This window comes from Pistacia vera, unplaced genomic scaffold (assembly GCF_008641045.1).
Source record: "Pistacia vera cultivar Batoury unplaced genomic scaffold, PisVer_v2 Contig743, whole genome shotgun sequence".
NCBI classification, from domain to species: Eukaryota; Viridiplantae; Streptophyta; class Magnoliopsida; order Sapindales; family Anacardiaceae; genus Pistacia; species Pistacia vera.
In genome coordinates this window covers 30,099-52,021 of record NW_022196605.1, presented here as the reverse complement: position 1 = coordinate 52,021, position 21,923 = coordinate 30,099, and the positions used below count along the sequence as shown (strand labels likewise).

The 21,923-nt window shown below is 35.1% G+C and overlaps 2 protein-coding genes, 1 long non-coding RNA gene and 1 pseudogene across 3 annotated transcripts; 3 read left to right on the top strand and 1 right to left on the bottom strand.

Annotated features, from left to right (window-relative positions):
• The first annotated feature begins 3,396 nt into the window (after positions 1-3,396).
• LOC116115485 lies at positions 3,397-4,720 on the top strand. The gene is made up of 2 exons (XR_004125671.1): positions 3,397-3,462; positions 4,437-4,720. It is a non-coding gene; the product is annotated as an uncharacterized LOC116115485 (long non-coding RNA).
• Positions 4,721-7,610: 2,890 nt separating this feature from the next.
• On the bottom strand, positions 7,611-8,531 carry LOC116115490 (annotated as a pseudogene).
• Positions 8,532-12,153: 3,622 nt separating this feature from the next.
• Positions 12,154-13,136, top strand: LOC116115496. The gene has a single exon (XM_031401646.1). The coding sequence runs from the start codon at positions 12,222-12,224 to the stop codon at positions 12,726-12,728; it is 507 nt and encodes a 168-aa protein (XP_031257506.1). The 5' UTR covers positions 12,154-12,221; the 3' UTR covers positions 12,729-13,136.
• Positions 13,137-18,430: 5,294 nt separating this feature from the next.
• Positions 18,431-19,793, top strand: LOC116115497 (mitochondrial import inner membrane translocase subunit TIM14-1). Its single transcript, XM_031401647.1, has 3 exons — positions 18,431-18,887; positions 18,981-19,159; positions 19,377-19,793. The coding sequence occupies exons 1-3, from the start codon at positions 18,885-18,887 to the stop codon at positions 19,531-19,533; spliced, it is 339 nt and encodes a 112-aa protein (XP_031257507.1). The 5' UTR covers positions 18,431-18,884; the 3' UTR covers positions 19,534-19,793.
• The last annotated feature ends 2,130 nt before the right edge of the window (positions 19,794-21,923 follow it).

Below are 21,923 nucleotides of genomic sequence, written 5' to 3'. Positions count from 1 at the left end.
GTTGCTGTTTTCGAGACAACTCCAAACAGTAACTACGAGCGTTTCAACGTTTAAGTCAAAATTTAAGATTAAAAAAAGCACTAATTCGACAATTTCTATAGAATTGAGAAGGAGAGGATTCTAACAAAATAAATTTTACCAAAAATTAGATGACATAATAATGTTGAAGAATAGATTCGAGTGGAGAGAGTGGATCAAACCTGAAAGAGCAAAAGAGTAGATCGAGAAGCCTGATATCGGTACAGTGGTTAGGGTTTAAATCAGCTACGAGATCTAGTAAATGAAGAACTATAAATGGTGAATTGCATGCATGACTGTATTATATGTATTATTACACCCTTACAGCCTACAGGCCTGACCATTTCATTACTGACTTCCTTGTTCTCGCAGTAGTTGGACCCGTAAGAGTTACCAAACCCGTCACTTAGATGACCCAGATCCACCAATTTTATCCTTTTTTTTTTTTTTTTTCTCTACGAAAATTATTTTGTCATAATTTAGAAATAAAATTAATTACTGTCTTAATTACCATACGTAATCTCTTAGTTTCAATATATCTAGGGGTGTTCAAAAGAACCGATTGAAACTAGAATCGACGGGTACTTGGGGTTTGGTTTCGGTTCCTACCCGGAACCGGTCATCAATGGGTAGGTTTCGATTCCAAATTTTTGGAACCGTTACTGTGCGATTCCAATTCCAGTTTCTATAGTTAGGAACCGAAACCAGAACCGGGAACCAAGACTAATATAAAATAAAATTAAAGAGTAGGGGGGTTAATAAAAACTTTTGTAGAAAAAGTGATGTGAATACATTTATATTTATATTTCATAACATTTAAAATAAGTTGATTTGACTTCTGAGAACCTATCTTTACAAAGTAATAGAGTTTTTAATTTTTAATTTATAATTTGTAATTTTATTTTTGTTAACAAGTTCCAAGTGGGGTGTTATTTGTAAGTTTTTATGGGTTTTTTTGCTATTTTAAAAACTTTTGAGAGTCACGAATTTTACAGGGTACCCAGAATCAAAACCGAAACTATTGTTACAGGTTATGGTTCTAGGTACCTAGGAACTGAAACTATTGGCTTCGGTTTTGATTCCGATTTTAAATTTTAAATAACTGTCGATTTTGGTTCCTTAAAAAAATACAGAGTATTGGGAACCGAACACTCCTAAATATATCATAGATAAGTATTCTCTGAACCTCTGTCAGTAACAAGTACTATCAAGTAACAACCGACAAGTCGGGTTAAGGTATACTTTAGGGGAAGCACCAGAGTGGGCTTGACCCATATGTAAAAGCCCAATTTACTACAGTGGAGCCAACAGAGGGCTTGATTCACATGTAAGAAGCCCAAGTTAAGTTTGCAGGTTCGAAAGCGCGGATAGGAAAGAACAAAAAGACTGCGTGCCGGCGCCCAGAGCTACACAAGTAACACAACGCACTACACAGCCTCCAAAGGANTATTCTAAACGACTGTTACAATACGTAGGGTTCCAATAATGCTTCCTGCAATTATTTTAACCTATAAATTTTAGGCCAAACGACTTGCGCATACCCAAGATTTGCTATAATGATAAGTTGGTACTTGAAAGTTTTGAAACTACAAATAGGTATCTTCCGTCATATGCTGTTAGTGATTTCTGTTTGTTAATAGTGAAAAGACTAAAATGCCCTTGAAAGTTTGATATTTTAGTTTTTTTATAAATTTTTAAAAACCCCCTAGGTTTGCTAATTTAATAAACACCCCCATATATAAAAAGTTTGTTAAATGGCAAAAACACCCCCACCAATTGCAGTACCAGATTCTGCCACCACCGCCGGAATCAGGCAGGAAATTGCGTTACGACACAAACCTTGTCGGATCTGTGTCGTAACGCATTGATCTGGTATTTTTTACCAGATCCGTGGTTGATCTGGCTGGAAAAGACCAGATCTACGGCCAGATCTGGCCATTGACGCAGCAGATGAAGTTTTACGGCCACGACAGCCAGATCTAGCCGTAGATCTGGCCTTTTTCGACCAGAACCGTGGCTGATCTGGCTGGAAAAGGCCAGATCTATGGCCAGATCTGGCCCTCGACACCGCAGAAGAAGTTTTGTGGCCACGACTGCCAGATCTAGCTGTAGATCTGGCATTTTCCCGCCATATCAGCCACAGATCTGGCCGAAAAATGCCAGATCTGGCCGTCGAGGCCGCAAAACTCCATCTACTGCCTTTTCCGGCCAGATCGACATGTTACGACACAGATCCGATGGATCTGTGTTGTAAGGCAATTTCCCGGCCAGTTTCCGACGGTGGTGGCGGGAATCTGGCACTGAGGGTGGTGGGGGTGTTTTTGTCATTTAACAAACTTTTTATATATGAGGGTGTTTAGTTAAATTAGCAAACCTATGGGGGTTTTTTAGAAATTTTTAAATTTATAAAAAATAATATATCAAATTTTCAAGGGCATTTTAGTCTTTTCACTATGAACAAACATAAATCACTAACAGCACATGACGGAAGGTATATGTTTGTCATTTCAAAATCTTCTAGGTATCAACTTATTGTTTCGACAAACCTTGGGTATGCGTAAGTCAGCCTAAATTTTATAATGTTTACTGTTTTAGTGTTACTTTGAAAAGCATCACAATAGATTTTGCGCCACAAAAGCCCACCACTACTAGGCTTTGCTGGTCATGAATTATTTTTGTAATGGGCTCTGCACCAGAAAAAGTAGAGCAGAAACTAGATATAGAAGTCCAATATTGTTGGGCTTTCTTGGGTCATGAATTATTGTTTTCTGGGTTTCCAATTCCACTGGGGAAGGAGAACAGAAACTGGAAAACCCTTGAACTCTCTTACCTCTGAGCGGCGCTATAGTTAGTTTGGCTTCGCTGCTGTGCCAAAGCTTGCAAGCAGTAATTAACTAATGATCTCTTTGCTATTTTCATATAGATTAGTTTCATTTTAGCTGTTGAAAGATTGATACGAAATTGATTTTGATTTGATATAAGCTAATTAAAGCGGTTGATTTGGGTGAATAGGGGGGGAGAAAATGGCTTTGGGACTTATATTAGGGATAGGGAGAGCAATGCGAAGGAAAAGTACATCATCACTTGACATTCGCTCGTCGAAACGCGGCCCGCGAGATTATTACAAGGGAAAGAATTGCGAGCCAACTGGTTTCCATACTCGCAAAGGTTCGATTGTTTTTACTTCCATTTGCAATTTCTCCATTCCAGCTTAAATGTGTTTGTTTGATAATCCAGGGATTTAGAAGAGTGATGATAATTGTTTGAGTTCAATGAAATGTACTGAAAAGTTATTAGAATTCATGAAAACTTATAATTTTACATGCTCACCGCGTTTATAGTTTTCGTCTGCTTTGATTTAACTGGACAATTAATGCAGTGGCACTGTTGTGGTGCAAGTGAAACTGCCCAAACTATTTGGTTCCTGATTTGACTGACTTCGATGTGAGATTCTATTCTGTTCTTTCTTTTTATTTATTTTCCTGTTGCATTAAGATTTGTATGCGATATAGGTGCAAAATCGGTTGTTGGTGGAATTATCGGATGTTTCATTATATTTTTCATACAAGATTTAGAGGATTGAGTTATCCTCTTCATTTCTATTTGCCTACAAGAATTTAAGAACTTCCTCAATTTTTTTATGTGGTCTTAGGGTTGGAGATGCATGACAGGAGCTTTTCCATAGGCCTTGTAACTTCAATTTGTTTTAGAGCAAGAAATGCTTTGCAAGGATGGGTAGTTTTCTTCAGTAGTTCATAGCGTTAGAGGTTCAATTTCTAAAGCTTGTGTTTTGCATCAAGAGGTTCATGTCTCACACATTGAGGTTTACCTCAAGTTTTGAATTAGGTATGGAATCTTTGAACGCCATATTGAGGGTTTGGACTCTGATCGCATGAAACACTAGGGATTTCCCTCCCCTGAAATTCCTTAAATGATTGTGCCAATGATTGTTCTATCTCAGCTGTCAAATGGATTTTTGTGCCATCAGTTCAACTCCTAGACTTCATTTTCTTGAAACTTTGAGCAATTATCAAACCAACCAAAGGCATCCTCCTCCACATAATGCAGTCTGCAAATTAGTTGCTGTGTTATTAGGGAACTCCAATCCGCACACGTGGAGCAATTACCTGCCTCTCTCTTGAATTAGGTTTCTGAGGGAGGATCTAATATGCTAACATTACCTATTTTGAAAGGATAATTGGACATCTAAATCTGACCTAGTTCTGAATGGACCTCTATTCTAAGAATGGCCTAGAAAAGGTAGTTGCATATTTGACACTGCTACCTTTAGAAATGGCTATTTTGTTTCCAGCAAATGATTTGAGCTCTCATGTTAATAGCTATTGAATATTTACTTTGATGAAAGTTTATTTTCATTTCATGTAATGGTTGATACGAATTGCTCTTCGTGCATGCAGCTCAAGCCACATGTGTCACAGTGCCTGATGGAAGTCAAAGCAGCTGAGACTGCTGAATCAGGAATATAGTTTAATAAAGCGAGAAAGGGCGTCTGACCTTTTCCAAACTGCTGTATTCCTCTGCAATGTATTCAAGTTAGCAAATGACTCTGTGACTTGAAACTATAAGAGTCACTTGGTAGTTTCCATGCTTCTCTTCTTGTTCCAGAAATCTGACCGTTGTCAGTTATTTGTTCAATTATGATTGTTTAAGAACGTCCTATAATGGAAACAATTTACAGAAACTTGTTGAGATTGTATGGTTAGTCAGATAAAAACTAATATGCTACATTGGTGTGGTCATACATTAGATCAAAGGGTAGCTTGCAACTGCTAATCTCATTAATATTAAAACTCAGTGATGCTGTGTATTTCTGCTTACATCGAAGCCAAATGTATGTTTTTGTGGATATGTTTCAAAATGTTACTAGATTCTCTTGCGCTGAAATATCTGGATTAATATAAGAATCCTGTAATTTTGTCAGGCAGGTTCAGCGTATCACATTTGGAAATATGTCTAAAGTGCCTTGGTTTTATCTAAAGGGCTAAGGCATAACAATACACCAGGCCAACGACTCAATCCCAAACAATTTCTGTATCTCCTTTGTGATTAACAAATCCATATTTTACACATGCAATTTCTAATAATGGGTCTAATGACGACATGAGATAAGTAGTGTGTAGGGTTGGGAGGTCATTTTCTACAAGTGTGGATGGAGAAATATCTACGACTTGGATAAGAGAGGGTGAGGGTGACAGTGAGACGGAGCCCTCGTTACAGATGGAGATATGGGGATGGGGGTTGTGGCAGGCAGGGGCGCATTTAATGAATGACGCGCACTCAATTTTTTTAAAATTTCGGATTTTATTTTTATATTTATATTTATTTAAATTTTACTACTATAAAACTTTGAGATTTTGACAGTCCGGACTCCCACGGTGAGTTTGGATTTTGTTTTTGTAAAACCTAGTTTTTAATCCTAATATATCTATTACATATTCTTTGTGATTTTTTTTTTTTTTTTTTTAAGAAGATCTGTTAGTTTTTAAAAGTTTTATTAAAAGTGAAAATGAAAGGAATAAGAGTTGTTGGGTTTGCACGTAACTGAAAAGAGAAATCTGGACATTTTTACAATAGAAAACTTATCAACTTAATCATTTTGTTCTCCTATGTGGGTGATGTGCTTGAGATTATTAAAGAAGATGGTTTAAATCCTAAACAAAGGGGTGAAGCATGTAATCTATTAGATTTAATCTATTCCTTTGATTTTGCATTTAGCTTGCATATGATGAAAGGTATATTGACAATTACTAATGAGTTCTCACAAACATTATAAAGAAAAGATCAAAACATTGTAAATATTATGGCCCTAGTCAAAGCCTCCAAACAACGATCACAATTGTTAAGAGATGAAAGATGAGAATCTTTGTTGAATGAAGTTTCTTTATTTTGCCAAAAGCATGATATTGCCATTTTGAATATAAATTATATGTTTGCAATTCGAAGGCGGCTACAATAAATAGTTGAGCACATGACAAATTTGCATCATTATCGAGTTGAATTGTTTTATACAGTGATAGATATGCAACTTAAAAAACTTAACGCTCGTTTCACCGAGGTTAGTATTGAGCTGCTTCTTTATATGACATGTTTAGATCCAAGAAATTCATTCTCTGCTTTTGATAAGCATAAGTTGATCCGTTTTACCTAGTTTTATCCATATAATTTTTCTGCACTTGTGTTGATGGTACTTGAGAACCAGACTGAGAATTATGTTATTGACATGCATTCTTGTAATGAATTTGCTGAGTTACAAGGAATTGGTGATTTGGTTAAAAATTTAGTTCGGTTTAAAAAAGATATTTTGCATTTGTTGGTGTATAAGCTTGTGAGACTGCGACCATTGAAATGGCTTTTTTAGCAATGAATCTTGTGAAAAGTCAGCTACGCAAACGAATGGGAGATTAATAGATAAACGATTGCTTGGTCACATATACTGAGAAATATGTATTTGATACAATTATAAATATGAAAACTCATTGAGCACAATTATAGAAAAAATTGTTTTATTTTTACAAAAATTGTGTTTTTTGAAGATATTTATTTGTATTTTATAACTTTTTATTGATATCTATTGTTTAAAAATATATATATATATATTATATATATATATATACTAATATACTATATATATATATATATATATATATATATAATTGGGTTTTTATTGTTATTTTTTTACCATCTGAGTGAAATTTCTGTATCTGCCATGGTGGCACGGAAGGAAAAGAATGGACTATGGGAGTGTGATGAGGCAGTTTTGCGTGTTTTAATACAGGCTGAACGACATACACCCATCCAAGGTTTGAAAATAAAGACAAGTGATACCCAAATAGTTTGGAAAAGGCAAACAAATTCTTTCCGTCATTCACTGTAAAAATTTCTGTCTATTAAAGGTAATATGTAATTATACGTAGAGCAGTCAAATTTGAAATTTTAATTATCTTTCTCGATTAATGGAAGAAGCTTCTTTTGGAATATTCATTGGGAGCTGGAATGTGTCCTTAACAATTAACATTGAATAAAAAAGAAGAATAAAAGAAAAGTCTATTGGCTTTTCGTTGTCGTGGCTTTGTGTTTTGTTAGAGTTTGAGGGCTTTGAGCAACTGAACGGCAAACTATCAACGACGACCTAAACGAAACCATCGACGACAACCAGTGAAACATGAACCGGCGACAAGGGAGGACGATTGTAAGCGACGACCATGACGGAGTTATGAAAACTGTTTGCGACGAGTGAAGGGAAAATACATTCACAAACCAACATGCTGACGGTGTAAACCCAATGAGTAACATACTTCTGTTCTTTTTGCTTCATGCTTCGGTGGCAAGGAGATGAGCTGTGAGTGGCTCTTGCAGAAGAGATATTCTCTGGTTCGCGATTTGAAACCTGTGTTGTCTCTTGAAGACCCTTGTTTGGGTTAATAGTAAAAGTGACCTCCTTAAGACAACAAAGCGTGCCTTCTTAGAGTTGAAAACTTAGCTTTTTCTGTGCCGGCTAAGAATTCGGAAAGAACACCATGTCTCCTCAATATCTCACTCATTGCACCAGCCTATTCAAAACTCACACCACACTAGTTAGGAGCTGAAAATTTGGTAACAGTTGCCTGTCGGCAAAGAATTTGTATCATCCTCCACAAACCTATAATAAGAAAAAAAATAATTAGCAGAGGCAAGGCACCTTTCTACCCAAAAAGAAACTGAAAAGAATAGTAGATAGAAAAGCCAACCACCGTGGGCACGACATACTAGGTCCAAATCATGCTTTTTCAAGAATTCTGACACCTTGTCAACTCCGAAGGTGTATGAAATACTCTGTCATTCATCCCCATCCTTAAACATCTCTTCCAGGATCCGACCAGAGCAAATCACAAAGTAAACCATTTGTCAAGAACAGCAGTTAGCGAGTAAGGTTTCTAATTTGCCAAGATTGACAGGTCAGGAGAAAGACCACCATGCATGCACAATATTTTTCATCTAAAGAGCTGCCACAGAAGGCAGGTGAAACAGTCAGTAAAGGCTTTCCAAAGTCTCACATTAAAACGCCGTTTGCACTCATCGTAAAACATCATATATCCTATTAATAGAAGCACATTCATGGTTTCCTCGTAGAAGAAAAAAGTTCTCCGGATACTTAATCTTATATGCAATTAAAGACTATTGTTTCCAAACTCGTGCTCACGATCCACATAGTCCCCTAAAAACAAATAATTGGCTTTAGGAGGAAAGCCTCAGATACCCTGTCACCATCATAAACATTCCTCTTCTCCAAAGGGATGGCATTTCGTTTGTGTGCTTTTCAAATCAGAACCTGTAGCCTCTCTTCCATTCAAAAGCCAAGGACAAGATGATCACTCCCTCCACGAGTAGATATTTTTTATACAGAATGAGGCAAGAAAGAAAGATGTGTGTATATAGAGTTAGTCTGCCTCTCTTATTAATGCACGGTTGAGGAGAAGTCTGTGGCTTAATTGAATAATCTCTTTCAAACCCATCTGTCTTGCCTTCTTCTTTGGTGTGGTCACTCACACTTTTTCTGGCAAAGCCACAGCTTCTCTCTCAGCACGTCGTCTCTCACCACACTGCTTCTCTCTCCCTGTTATCAGTCTTTCACCAAATGCAACAAACATCCAAACAAAGAGTAAGGAAAAAAGAAAACAAAAGAAAAAACAAAAATGGCAGGAAGAGGAAAGGGAGGCAAGGGATTGGGAAAAGAGGGGAGCGAAAAAGAGATAACATTTGGGGGTCAAGAAGCCAGCGATTCAGCATCTGGTGAGGGGTGACGACGTTCGGCGAGGGGTGACAGCGTCAACAATGAGTTCGGCAATGGCGGGGTGTCGGACTCCTGTATGGTTTCGGTGGTTAGTTTTAGGGTTTGTTTGTCGGCTTTTTATGGATTTGTAATGAAATTTATCGATTAATGAAGATTTCAGAACAGGGAGGGGAAGAAGGAAAAAAGAAAAAGAGCAATTTTGACAATCTATTTCATCAAACAGAGACCAATGGAGAAGAAAAAAAGAATGATGGAGAAGAAGAAATGGAAAACCAGAACGACCAAGAAGAAAAAAAAAATTATTAATTGCCATGGCAAAATTTTAAGGGGTATTCAGTCTTTAAGCAGTATTACCTCTTAGTAGACGGAAATCCTAATAGAGAATGGCAGAAAATACTTGTTTGTCTTTTCAAAACTATCTGGGTACCACATTGTCTTTTACCTTAAACCTTGGGTGGGTGCATGTTCGTTCGCCCTTTAATAAAACTTATGTTATGGCAGCTCTTTAATATTTTTATACGTAGCTATGTTTACTTAGTCTTGCAGAGGAAAACGTTGCGCACTTGTTCCTTTCTTGTGCCATACAAGTTACCTTTTTGGATTTGGCAACATGGAATTCTTTTCTGTTAATCCACTTAAAATTGCAATGTTATTTTGATACGTAATTATTATTTTAAAGTAAGTTATGCAATTCGAATATCCAATTTTTAATCATTTATCTATCATTTACAGGTCAAAGTAATATACTGTAATTTTTAAATGTTTCTCACGTTATTCTTCTCTTCTTTTATTACAAACTTTAAAATATAACCGTGGTTTGCACACGGGATAATTTTCATTTTATTCACGGTTGTGATTTAGGTTCTGGAACTACTTCACTTTTCCTTAAGAAGTATGGGTTGGAGAGTCAATGTTAAATTCATGTCCACATAAATCACAGAAAAAAGGAGATTTTGCTAATTGGAAATTTAAAATGAGGGGCGATATAGTTAAGAGGTAAACAAACATATCCCACCCAAGGTTTGACGAAATCTCAAATTGGTACCCCAAGTTCCATTATTCCAGATTCCCACCTTAAAGTAACGAAAATGTAGGAATCTAGATATAACGGTTCAGGGGTAAATTGGTTATTTTACAGAGGAGGTGCACATTAGCAGATTGTCGCCTCTAACAAAGCTCCAGCGCACGTTAGCCAACATCACCGTCGACGTTTTTCGCCCTTTTTCGATGATTCTTCCACCCAAAATCACCCTTGTCACCACCATTTGAACCCTCATCCTCCCATTTACAAAACCTCACCCTTTACAACCCCTCATCACTCTCCGATCGCTAGCCACGACAACTGCCACATGCGACTGATTTTCGTTAGTCTCCACCGGCGAATGGCCACTAAAGGGTAGCTGGGGACATAGGGGTTTTGTAGATTTAGAGACGCTGGTTGCAGTGGTGATGCCCAATTGGATTTTCATCATCGGAATCGACCAGAATCCAGCGAAGAACAACGAAAACCTAAGCCTGACGGCACCAACGATTAGAAGGGCCAATGAGTCGGGAACCATAGGGGTTTTGGACAATGGACTATGGGGAAGGTGATGGAGGTGGTCAGGGGGTTCAACGCCAACAGAAACAGCCCATATCCTGTGAAAACCGAGAGGGTGCGCAGTCACTAAGGGTGTAATTGAAGTAATTTGAAAATAAGATGGTTAATTTTATAATTTTAGTAATTTAGGGGTTAAAACATAGTTTATTAATTTAAGGTTAAGGGCATTATGATAATTGCACCCTCACTACCCTAAAATTATTAATAATGTTATTTTGAGGGTGGGAATCTGGAATAAATAGAACTTGAGGTACCAATTTGGGATTTTGTCAAACCTTGGGTGGGAATATGTTGTTTACTCAAGATTAAAATTCTTTTACTAATACCCTCCAGCAAGCCACTGCGTGATGGGTGGCCTTCATCAATGTTCAAAATCCTTTGAAACGTTCTACACATGCACACTTCTTCTCTGCCATAATATTTTGCATTTAAATTTCGAATTCTATTGTTTAGTAAGCTTCAAACAATGTTTCATTTCAGATAATCCCATCCTATCATTTCATATGGATCAGAATGAATTATATTGTGATTTGAATTCACAAAATTACAGCTTCATTTGGTTCAAAATTAGGAATACTATTCTTAGTATTTCCAAAAAAGTTAAACAGTAAAATACCCAAAAACTCTCATTTTTGGGAATATTACTTTCAATATTATTCATTTTTTTTAAACCCTCTAAATTTGTTAATTTAATTAAATACTCCTAAATATTTTTTTTAAAATTACAAAAACACCCTAACAATCCACATTTACCAGATTCCGGCCACCATCGCCGGAAAATGGACGGAATCTGGTAGGATGGCGCACTACCGGCTGAATCTGGTCGGTAGTGCACTGATCTAGCCTTTTTAGGCCAGATCCACGGTGGATCTGGCCGGAAAAGGCCAGATCTTTTCGTTGACCATCAATGATGACCGTTTGTTAGCCGTCGTTGAGAGCAAATACGGCCAGATATGGCCGTAGATCTGGCCTTTGCAGGCCAGATCGGCGCATGACCGGCAAGATCCAGTCGGTCATGCATCGATAAGGCGACTCCGGCCACCTCCGATGGTGGTGGCCGGCTGGGGATATTTGAGGGTGGGTTAGAGGTGTTTTTGTTAACTTTTAATGTTTTATTATAGGGGATATTTTGTAAAAAAATAAACATAAGTGGTATTTTATTCCTACATCGTAATACCTGCCCAATTTAATTTTTTTTTAACTTTTTTTAAAAAACTTTTCTCAAAACCCCCAAATTTTGAACCAAACGAAGCTTCCATGTTCAGAACTGAGAAAGGATTAAATTGAACATTTTTTAAGAGGTAACTACGTGGCAAAATATTATTGGTTTCACCGAAAGAAACAGCGCATGCACTTTGTTTGGACGACATACACCTTATTACCAGAGCTTTTGTTTTGCCATGAACCGACGTCCCGTTTTATACGTTTCCAACATGCTCTTTACCCAAACGCTGTCGTTTCCAAGTCTTTACAGTGTCCACGCCTACCCTATTTTCTGTGTGAATGCTTGATTTTCCACGCCGCCCAACATAAAGTTTTGGTCCCATGCTCCCCCAATCCACACTTCACAACTTACTTAAACCATCATACCCACCAACTTAATCTTAAAATGTGCCCCACACAACTCTGTTTCCAATCTCAACCGTTCAATTAATCTTTCCAACAAACTTTTCAAACTTTTACTCAAACCGTCAAAAAACCTATTTTAAGGAAAACCCAAAGAAGCTCCCATGAACTATCATGGAAATGAACCGCTTCCTCACCTATATATACTAAAACACTACACACCAACCAAGCCAAAAGAATTCCAAAATGGCTAGCCTTATGAAGAAATCATCAAAGGATTTTATTGGCAAATCCAAGTCTGATATAATTCGCTGCAAAAAGCACCCCAAACACCGGCAATCACCTGGAGTTTGCTCGCTTTGTTTAAGAGAAAAGCTCTCTAAGCTATCAACTTCAAGCTCATCTCGTGTTTATAGTTCTACAATGGAGTCATCGTCTTCTTCTTCGTTATCGTCTTACTATTCCTCTTCAGAAGCTTCTTCTTGTGCTTCTCCAATGCATCGGTATCGCTTCACTACTGAGGGGAAGAATAATATTTCTTTGTTCAGTTTGTCGTTCGTTAGCAAGAACGGTTTGACAAAGAGTAGATCGTTGGCTTTTTTTCCTAGAACGAGAGGTAAAGAGGGTGATGATCATGATAACAAGAAGAAGAAAGGTGGGTTCTTGTCCAAGTTACTTCGGCCAAGAAGTAAGAAGATTGAGGCAGGATTGATGCATTCTAGGAGTACAATAGAGATCGCTGTTACCAGCTAATTAATGGACGAGTAGTGATCTCATTAAGGAGTTCTCTTGTTTTCTTGTTCTTCGTTTATCATTCATATTTTTATCTTGCTAGATTAGAATGTAGTTATAAACCAAACTTGTACAACAAAGAAAAAAGAAGAGTATGTACTGAATTGATAGAATAATATAAAGCATGCACAAAAAGAAGAATTATGTCTGGTGTATACGTGTACGTACTGACCTCTTGTGGGAATATGAAGAAAGGTACATTCGCAGTTTCTGTTTCTCTGTTAAGTGTTTGCTTGTATCTAGCTCACAATAACAATATTGTACTTGAGAAAATGATACACGACCATTTTGCCTTAGCTTATTTATTTGTTTTTTTTTTTTTTAATAGTCTTTGTTGTTTTGCATATATTTATATAAAGAGCTGTTTAAGTTTGTCAGTGCATAATGATAAGACAAAAATTCCACATGTACCAGCGAATAACATTCTGTCAAATGGGCTGGTAGCGCATGAGTCGTGGCAGGCTAATGGCCCTGACCCCCGATCCGAGAAACTTCTTTATTTGAGATTAACATTATAAGTTTCTAACTTTGAACTTTGAACCAGTCTACTTTGATTATCTTGCACTCTTAAGAGTTAAGACTGACTTATTAAACTTGAAAAAGCCTATATGGGACAGCTGGTTAATTACCCAGCATGCAGGATCCAAATTCTTAGCAACTTCCTGATGAGAGCTTTAAGGCTAACTGTACAAGCTGGCACAAGAAATTTGAAAAATCTATTCACAGCTGGCAAATTTTCCTACATTTTTATATAACATTATTATAATAACTAGTTATGTTCAAACAACTAGGATTAAATGAAAAAAAAAAAATTGAAAGATTCAACAAGTTCACAAGAATAATTATCTTTGAATGATCCGATAATTCGATAGAGATTCTTTATTGTATTATTCAAGAGGTCTTGAGTTTGGATCTCTTCTTAATTACTAATAACCACAAAAGCTCTTATCGGTCGATAATTCTAGAATCTCGAGAGATTTATTGAGGTACGTGTAAACTGATCTAAACACTTTAATTAATTTAAAAAAAAAAAAAAAAAGTTCACATGACATCCGATGCTTGTACGGTTGTACCATGTAGCATGTGCAAGTCTTTTAAATGATGAGATCACAAGGAGGCTTCATGGATACTTCATGCCATTAATTTGTTATTGTTTCTAAGTAATTAATTTCAACCATAACATGATTACAAGAAAATATGGAGTCGGTGATCTAACCATAACTATTTCTTTATATTGCTGTGCTTTGGCCCAAGATTGAAAGCAAAATAGGATAAACCCATCCCCAGATGATGAGATAGATTATACATTATATTTAATATATATAGTTGCTCCATGCCTCCATCTCATCATAAAGTAACATTTACGTAGCACTCAATAAATTTTTGTCTAAAACCTCATTTTCTTGACTTTGTAAAATCCTCAATCTCTCTTCTGGCTGGCTAATATAATGAAATAAGTCCAACCTTAAATTAAAGAAATAATAAAATTAGCGTAGCGAACAGACTTTAAACTTTATTTTCTCTTTACTGAAATTAATCAGTAGTCAGTAGGTGCCAGAGTGCAAAGCTGCAGTTAGCCTGTCATACGCGTTAAACAAGCTAGAGTATCATCAAAAAGGCAGCGATGAAATTCATCTTACGAACTTTTAATATATTTTTTTTCAATAATCAAACTATAGGAAGGATAAGTTGATATATACAATCTGCCAGACGATACGGGACAAACCTATTATCAAATACAAATTGAAGCTACCACAACATGTTCCCCACCTAATCAACCAAACTCCATATTTACTTAAAAGAAGTGTGTATAATCGTATTATTAATTTTGAAGACAATATAGATATACCATATATTATGCTGTGTTTCTTTCTTAACGTTATAATGAAAATGCCGGTAGAAGAGGCATCACGCTCAAGCTTAACCATAGATGTTGTTAAGATCTTGATCGTCGGTAGCGAAAGGTTCATTTCATGAAATCACTATATATTCTATTAATTAATGGTTGCCTTTCTGTGGTCCGCCAACTACTACATACCGTATCGCTCCTAAACCTATAATATTAAATCAATTGTAACAATTAAATTTGCAAGAGAATAAAAACTACTTATTTGTTTTTTATGTCTCGGCTCTGGCTTCCAACACGTGATTCTCTTTTCCCTTCTCTCATATATATATAGCCCATTGGAATTTGGAATTTTTCTTTCATGACTCATCACAACTGAGCGATTGTCAACGTTTCCGCCCCCCCCTATACAACTAAATGACTAATTAACATATTTTATGGGAAACTAAAAATAAAAGGACAAAACTATTTTAGATGGTTGATGATAAAAGAGTAAAAAGAGAATGTAATATAATTTTTATAGTTTGAGTTCTCTTTAGATTAAAAAAAGTAAAAGAATGATCTAATATGGTTTTTCAAGAGGAGGGTTTAAAATAGTTTCTCAAGTTTCAATCTTTTTGAGACTAAAAGAGCAAGAGAAAGATTTAAGATGGTTTTTCAAGTTCAAGTCTCCACGGTTACTAATAGGGGTGACCATTGAAACTCTTTTATGGGAAACTAAAAATAAAAGGACAAAACTATTTTAGATGGTTGATGATAAAAGAGTAAAAAGAGAATGTAATATAATCTTTATAGTTTGAGTTCTCTTTAGACTAAAAAAAGTAAAAGAATGATCTAATATGGTTTTTCAAGAGGAGGGTTTAAAATAGTTTCTCAAGTTCCAATCTTTTTGAGACTAAAAGAGCAAGAGAAAGATTTAAGATGGTTTTTCAAGTTCAAGTCTCCACGGTTACTAATAGGGGTGACCATTGAAACTCTTTTCTAGTGGATAATTTCAGAGTCTTGAAAGATTAATTAAAGTATGTGTAAACTGACTTGGATACTTTATTTAAAAAAAAAAAAAAAAAAAAGACAGGTAGAAAAATCCAGCTGGGCAGGTGGAAAGAAGAACCACATAATCGTGAAAAATTCGGGCCTGATGTGGGTAAAGCCCAATTCAGGGAAGCAAAATTTGAAACTTTAAGCAGCGTTAGGCCCGGAGAGTTTGTATTTCTAATACCATATTGATTGCCACGATCAGTACTTAGAACTTAGTTGCGTAGTTGTATTCTATTGGCATGTATTATTGATATAGACCACACAACAAACGGGCTATTTCATCCCTGTCCAGAGTCTATTGTAAAATTATCTTGACAGATTGAGATTGAGCATCCGATGCAATATTGGTATCAAGACGTTGAGGCTACACCTTCCGAATTTAAAACATGCTTTGTTCAGCTGGCTAGCCTAGCCTTGGATATTCCCCATTAAGTAGTCAACACTATGAGTTGTACTTCACTGGTTCATTTAAGCCACACACCTTATTCTGCATATGGTTCTTCGCCAATCGTTTCTTTCCTCTTCCCAATTGTTTATTTGTTTTGAATTTTATGCTTTTATCTATTCTGTCGTATGCTTAAGGTTAGGTGAGGTTAGGCTATGGCCACTCTAAGTTCACTTTATGATTCTGAGTTTGTCAATAAGAAATAAAAGTTGCTGTTCCACTTTCACATTCTTGTTGGTTGTAATGTAATCATAAACAACCAGTAACTTGTATGCAGTTCACTTCCCACTTTAAGCCATAAAAGTTATCCGTCACTGAATTTTATGGGTTAACGGTTTACTTTTTTACAGTAATGAGTTTAATTATACGCTCTCACGTATCATTCACAAATTTTTGTATTTTATCAGTCCAATCATATTATTTATGAACTATATGCCTCAAATATTTTATTCGAAAATTATTTTCGTATTTAAAATTTTTACAAATGTATTTTTTAATATTTACCGTATTATACTTGTAAAATTCTCGTACCCTTTTTTTGTTGTACCTGTATTTACTAACTAGGGTGAGTTTCTGTTATAGACTATAATTTGAATCATGGTTGTATTATTTATTTATTTTATTTGTTTGGAGTTCTAGTTCGACTTTAAATTTTAGTTTTGTTATTTGTTTGATTTGAGATTATAATTTAATTTTGGCTATATATTGTGTTTGATTATGGAGACTATAAATTGAAATTTTGAATTTCAATTATATATTGTGTTATATTATTAGGTCTTATGTTATTGGTTAATTAAATACTTTGCATTTGAAATGCTATATTGATTTTAATCGGATGGTCCATGAAAATTGTTAAAACCAAGATTGATATTGTCTTATTTTTCAAAACGTATTATTGATAATGTGCCGTATTAAACCCATACCATATTTTTCTCGTATCCGAATTTTATGGCTGAATTTTTATAAATATATTTTTTACTATTTACCATATCATACTAATAAAATTTATGTACCCTCTTTTTGCTACCATATGCCTTCATTCCACAAAGTGGAATTGAATGATTTTAAATTATAATGGTTCTGGATAAATTTACCTAAAATTATCTTAGCACCTAGTGGACAGATTGAGACTGAGCATCCGATGCAATATAGGTATCAAGACGTTGAGGCTGCAGTTTCCAAATTTATAACATGCTTTTTTCAGCTGGCAAGCCTAGCCTTTGTATATTCCTTATTAAGCAGTCAACATTATGAGTTGTATACTTCACTGGCTCACTTAAGATCGAAAAGAAAAGAAAAAAGAGGAAATATTTATAATAATGTTATGTGACATTGTAATTTATTTAAGAGCTAACAACAAGCCACCATTTTAGTAGCTTTACACAGACCCGACTAATAAGTCAAGCTCAATAACCGTCATTAATATTCAACTAATAAAAGGTGATTGAACGAAACATCTACTACTTGCGGAAAAAATAATGAGCTTATGACATGCTACAACCATTAAAATGGCCCGTTAATAAGTTATAAGTCCTTTCTCAAATCTCAATCAGGGCAACTAATAATGAGTAGATGCTGCACTGTGATGAAAATGGAATTAAACAACCACATCTCCAGTCAGAAGCCCCACACCTTATTTTGATTTTTTCATATGGTTCTTCGCCTTTCCTCTTCCCAATTTTTTATTTGTTTTGAATTTTATGCTTTTATCTATTCTGTGGTATGCTTAAGGTTAGGCTATGGCCACTCTAAGTTCCCTCTATGATTCTAAGTTTGTCAATAAGAAATAAAAAATTGCTGTTCCACTACCACATTCTTGGTGGTTGTAATGTATGTTTAATGGGCTACTTAATAGCCTTTCTCTTCCACTAGTTTTCGACAACCCATAACTTGTATGCAGTTGACTTGCCACTTTAAGCCAATAAAAAGTTACCCATCACTGAATTTTATGGGTTAACAGTTAACTTTTTATACAGTAATGAGTTTCAATATCCATGGTATTACACGGTTACGAATGCTATACTGGTTCTGGATAAATGTACCTAGAATTTTCTTGGCTGAATGGGAATTTGTGACAAGTCACTAATACCATAGTTTAGAAGTAATATTCTTACGAATTTATAGGTACCTAAAAGTTAGTGGTATGGANTATTTGCTTGATCTTCGAAATATTATGTAATTATTTACTGTGATTTTTTTTAGGTGATTGCTGGAATTTTATTTTTTTAATTTCTAATTTTTGTAGGAGGCTATGAGCTCAGTTTGGAATTTGGATAAACTATATATATGTTAGGGTTTTGGCCCTTTTGGAGGGTTTTTTTATTTTTTCATTAGAAAATATTATGTGAAATAATCTTTTGTTATTAAATGCCTTTTTCTTGTGTTATTTTAATCAATAGTATTGGTACTATGATGAAGAGACCCCATTCAGAATTTCATTCTTATTTTGATTTCTATAAAATCAGATGAAAAAATATGGATATTGTTCTAGAGCTTTTGTTAGTTGAGTTTCATGCGAATTAAATCCTCCAGGCGAATGCCTTGTACGCCTCATGAAATTTTGGTTGCCATCAAATGGAAATAAATTTTCAATTTTTCAGAATCTGTTTTCTTAGTGGAGTGGGAATTAAAGCTTATTTTGCTTTTTTTGGGTTTTTGAAACGTTTGGTCGTGCTGGTTGATGAGATAATCAAAGCTGTTTTTCTATAATTCGTGGTTTGCTTGAGGTCAAACGAACTCAGGATGGACCTGAGTTTGAGTTTTGCTCTTGAACTATTAACTTGATGATATGGTACTGTGATTAGCCCATTCTCATCTTTCTATGATGAACCTTAGTCTTCATTTACAATAATCTCAGAATAATATAATTTTCTATGCCCATCAGGCTACACCATTTTTGGCTGGACTTGCAGTTGCTGCGGCTGCGCTTGCTGGCAGATATGGACTCCAGGCTTGGCAAGCATTCAAGGCCCGGCCACCAAAACCTAAAATACGCAAGTTCTACGAGGGTGGTTTCCAGCCTACGATGACAAAGAGGGAAGCTGCTCTTATCCTTGGTCTTAGGTAACCATGACGCTTTCGTTGAAATGTTCAACATAGATTTAAATTAAACAATGATATGAACACATCACTTTAGTTTGCATAAATTAAAGCGACTTTTGGTGAAGCACAGATTTCTGGGGCATGCATGAATCATGATCATCATCGATTTACTTATAGATTACTTTCTGTTCTTCATGCATCCAAAGTTTATTGTTTCTCCGGTCACATGATTTGACAGGGAGAATGCAACTCCGGACAAAGTCAGGGAAGCGCATAGGAAAGTAATGGTTGCAAACCATCCTGATGCAGGGGGCAGTCATTATCTTGCCTCTAAAGTTAATGAAGCTAAAGATGTAATGCTCGGCAAGACAAAGGGCGGCGGGTCTCCATTCTGATAACATTTCATTTGCATAAGTTTAGGCAAACTGTGTACAGAAGTAACAATGAGTGTCCGATCCTTTTAAGGTATTTCATTTATATTATGCGATGTTTGCCAATGTGTTGAAGTTTCTTTATCAAATTGGGCAAAGAATTTGAGTTGCCAACGGTTGTTTGGACCTTGCAAAGTTGGCCTATTGACAACTGACCGAACAACCCCTGCCGCCGCAGATAAATGTGAGATAATTGTTTTAGCAAATTTACGAGTTATGGTTGTGTGGGGATGATAAGAGGGAGTCCTTGGAACCTATTTACCCAAGCCATAGCTTTATTTTATTATTTACAATACCCAGCATTTGGTTCAGAAAATATTGTATTACAAAAAAGATAGGATTATCAGTGAGATAAATTACTTTGGAGATTAAGGGGAATGTTATATTATTAATTAATATGCTTGATTGGAAAAAATAAAAGAATTGTGGGAGACCTTTTACTAAATTGCATTTTTTTTAATATTATTATTATTATTTAGATTATTACTTCTAACCCCTTAGTGTTTGAGAATTTAGCTAAAACACCTTGTCACAATAAAAGTTTAAAATTCTATAAAATACTCACAATCACCCAAGACAACAGGTGGCCACGACTGCGGGTCGCTATCAGAAGTGGCCTGAACGGTGCATGATCGGTTGGATATGATCGACCATGCACTGATCTGGTCGTTTCCGGCTAGAGTGTTAAATTTTAAACTTTTATTGTGCTTTAAGTGTTTTAGCAGATTCTCAAATATAGGAGGTCATAGAAGCCATCTTGTAAAGTTAGGCTAATTGTTATTTGACAGACATACGAGGGCATTTGTGTTTGGAATGTTAATTAATTAAGGGTAAAATGGGAACACAAATTGGATTACTCAAATAATCTTAAAATAACATTTTTTTTAGGTAATTAGATTACCTCTAATATCACATTCAGTAATCACTATTGGTATGAAAAGATTATCAGAATGTTTTATTACAAACAACCAAACATGGTATATTTATATTTTATGATAGGTTACCGAAATAATCTTTTATTATCGCTAACCAAACAACCCTTACATGTTTTTTTTTTTTTTTTTTTTTTTTTTGGAAATAATAATACGCATAAATGCCTCATTAATGCATGAAGATAATTTGTGAGTTCAGTATGTGTTTTGGATATAAAACCATATGCCATCAATTATATAACATTAAGAAAAAGAAAAATGCTAGAGGTACAAAGACTCTTACAAAGTGATGTGGCAGTTGCTACACCACTAGTTTGATATCAATCTTCTCTTTCTTTTTATAAACTAGTGGTATGACAACTGTCACGTCACTTTGTACAAAGACTCTTTATCTTATACATATAGCATTTCTCTTATGAAAAATTAAGATTTTGTGAATTGGTAAAACAAACTCTCATTGTGATCCAAGTTGGTGAATTGGGAGCCAGAGAGAAGAACATGCTGACTCCATGAAAGTATGTAGTTACCAAAATAAATAAATAGTTTTGGTAATTAAATTAATTATTTTATAAAAATAAATAATATAAGAAATTTCCATTTCCATTTTCGATATACTTGATTTAAAAACCGAATAAAAAAATCATATGAAGCCAAAGCGTTAGCATTCACCAACAATTAAGCAAATCATATAATGCCACGAAGGATCATAAAGATTGTGCGTTGCTGGATAAAGCTAATGGGGCCTTTAACACGTGTCAAAAAATTACTAGTCCATAATACACATGTCAACCTCATGGTTGCCGCCAAGCAAAACTCGTGGATCCATTATTTTTCAAATTTTTATTCCGTCGGTTTTGTTCCGACCAATTATTTTTTGGATATTTTTTTATTAATAACCTAATTATTTTGATTTATTTTCTCCCATATTTTATTGTGGAGGAAAAAAAAAATCCTTTTAATTTATGTAAATGTATGACAATTCTCCCAAAGACATTTCAATAATAATTTGAAACTAATTATATGATTATGAACAAATTGAATTATTCATATACAAAGTCAACTGTTAAAAATATATATTAAAGTTCAATTATTTTCTTTTATATTCAATGGAAGAATAATTTTAATTTTTTTTTCCGTTGACATTAGAAAAAGAAAAAAAAAAGTACCACTCTTGATTTTATTAAACATCGAAGATAAGATCAGAATTAGAGAAGGTTCACTATGATTTCTTTGCCTCTTAAATCAATATATTATCCTTCTTATATATTTAATCAAAATATGGATATATTTTTTTATGATCTAGGTATCCAAATCACTTTATGCGTATCTCAGTTAATCTCTCAAGACGTTAAAAAATACCAGTCAGGTAAGAGCTCTAATGACTGTTTCTATTAGTAATCAAGAAGAGACTAAAACTCAAAT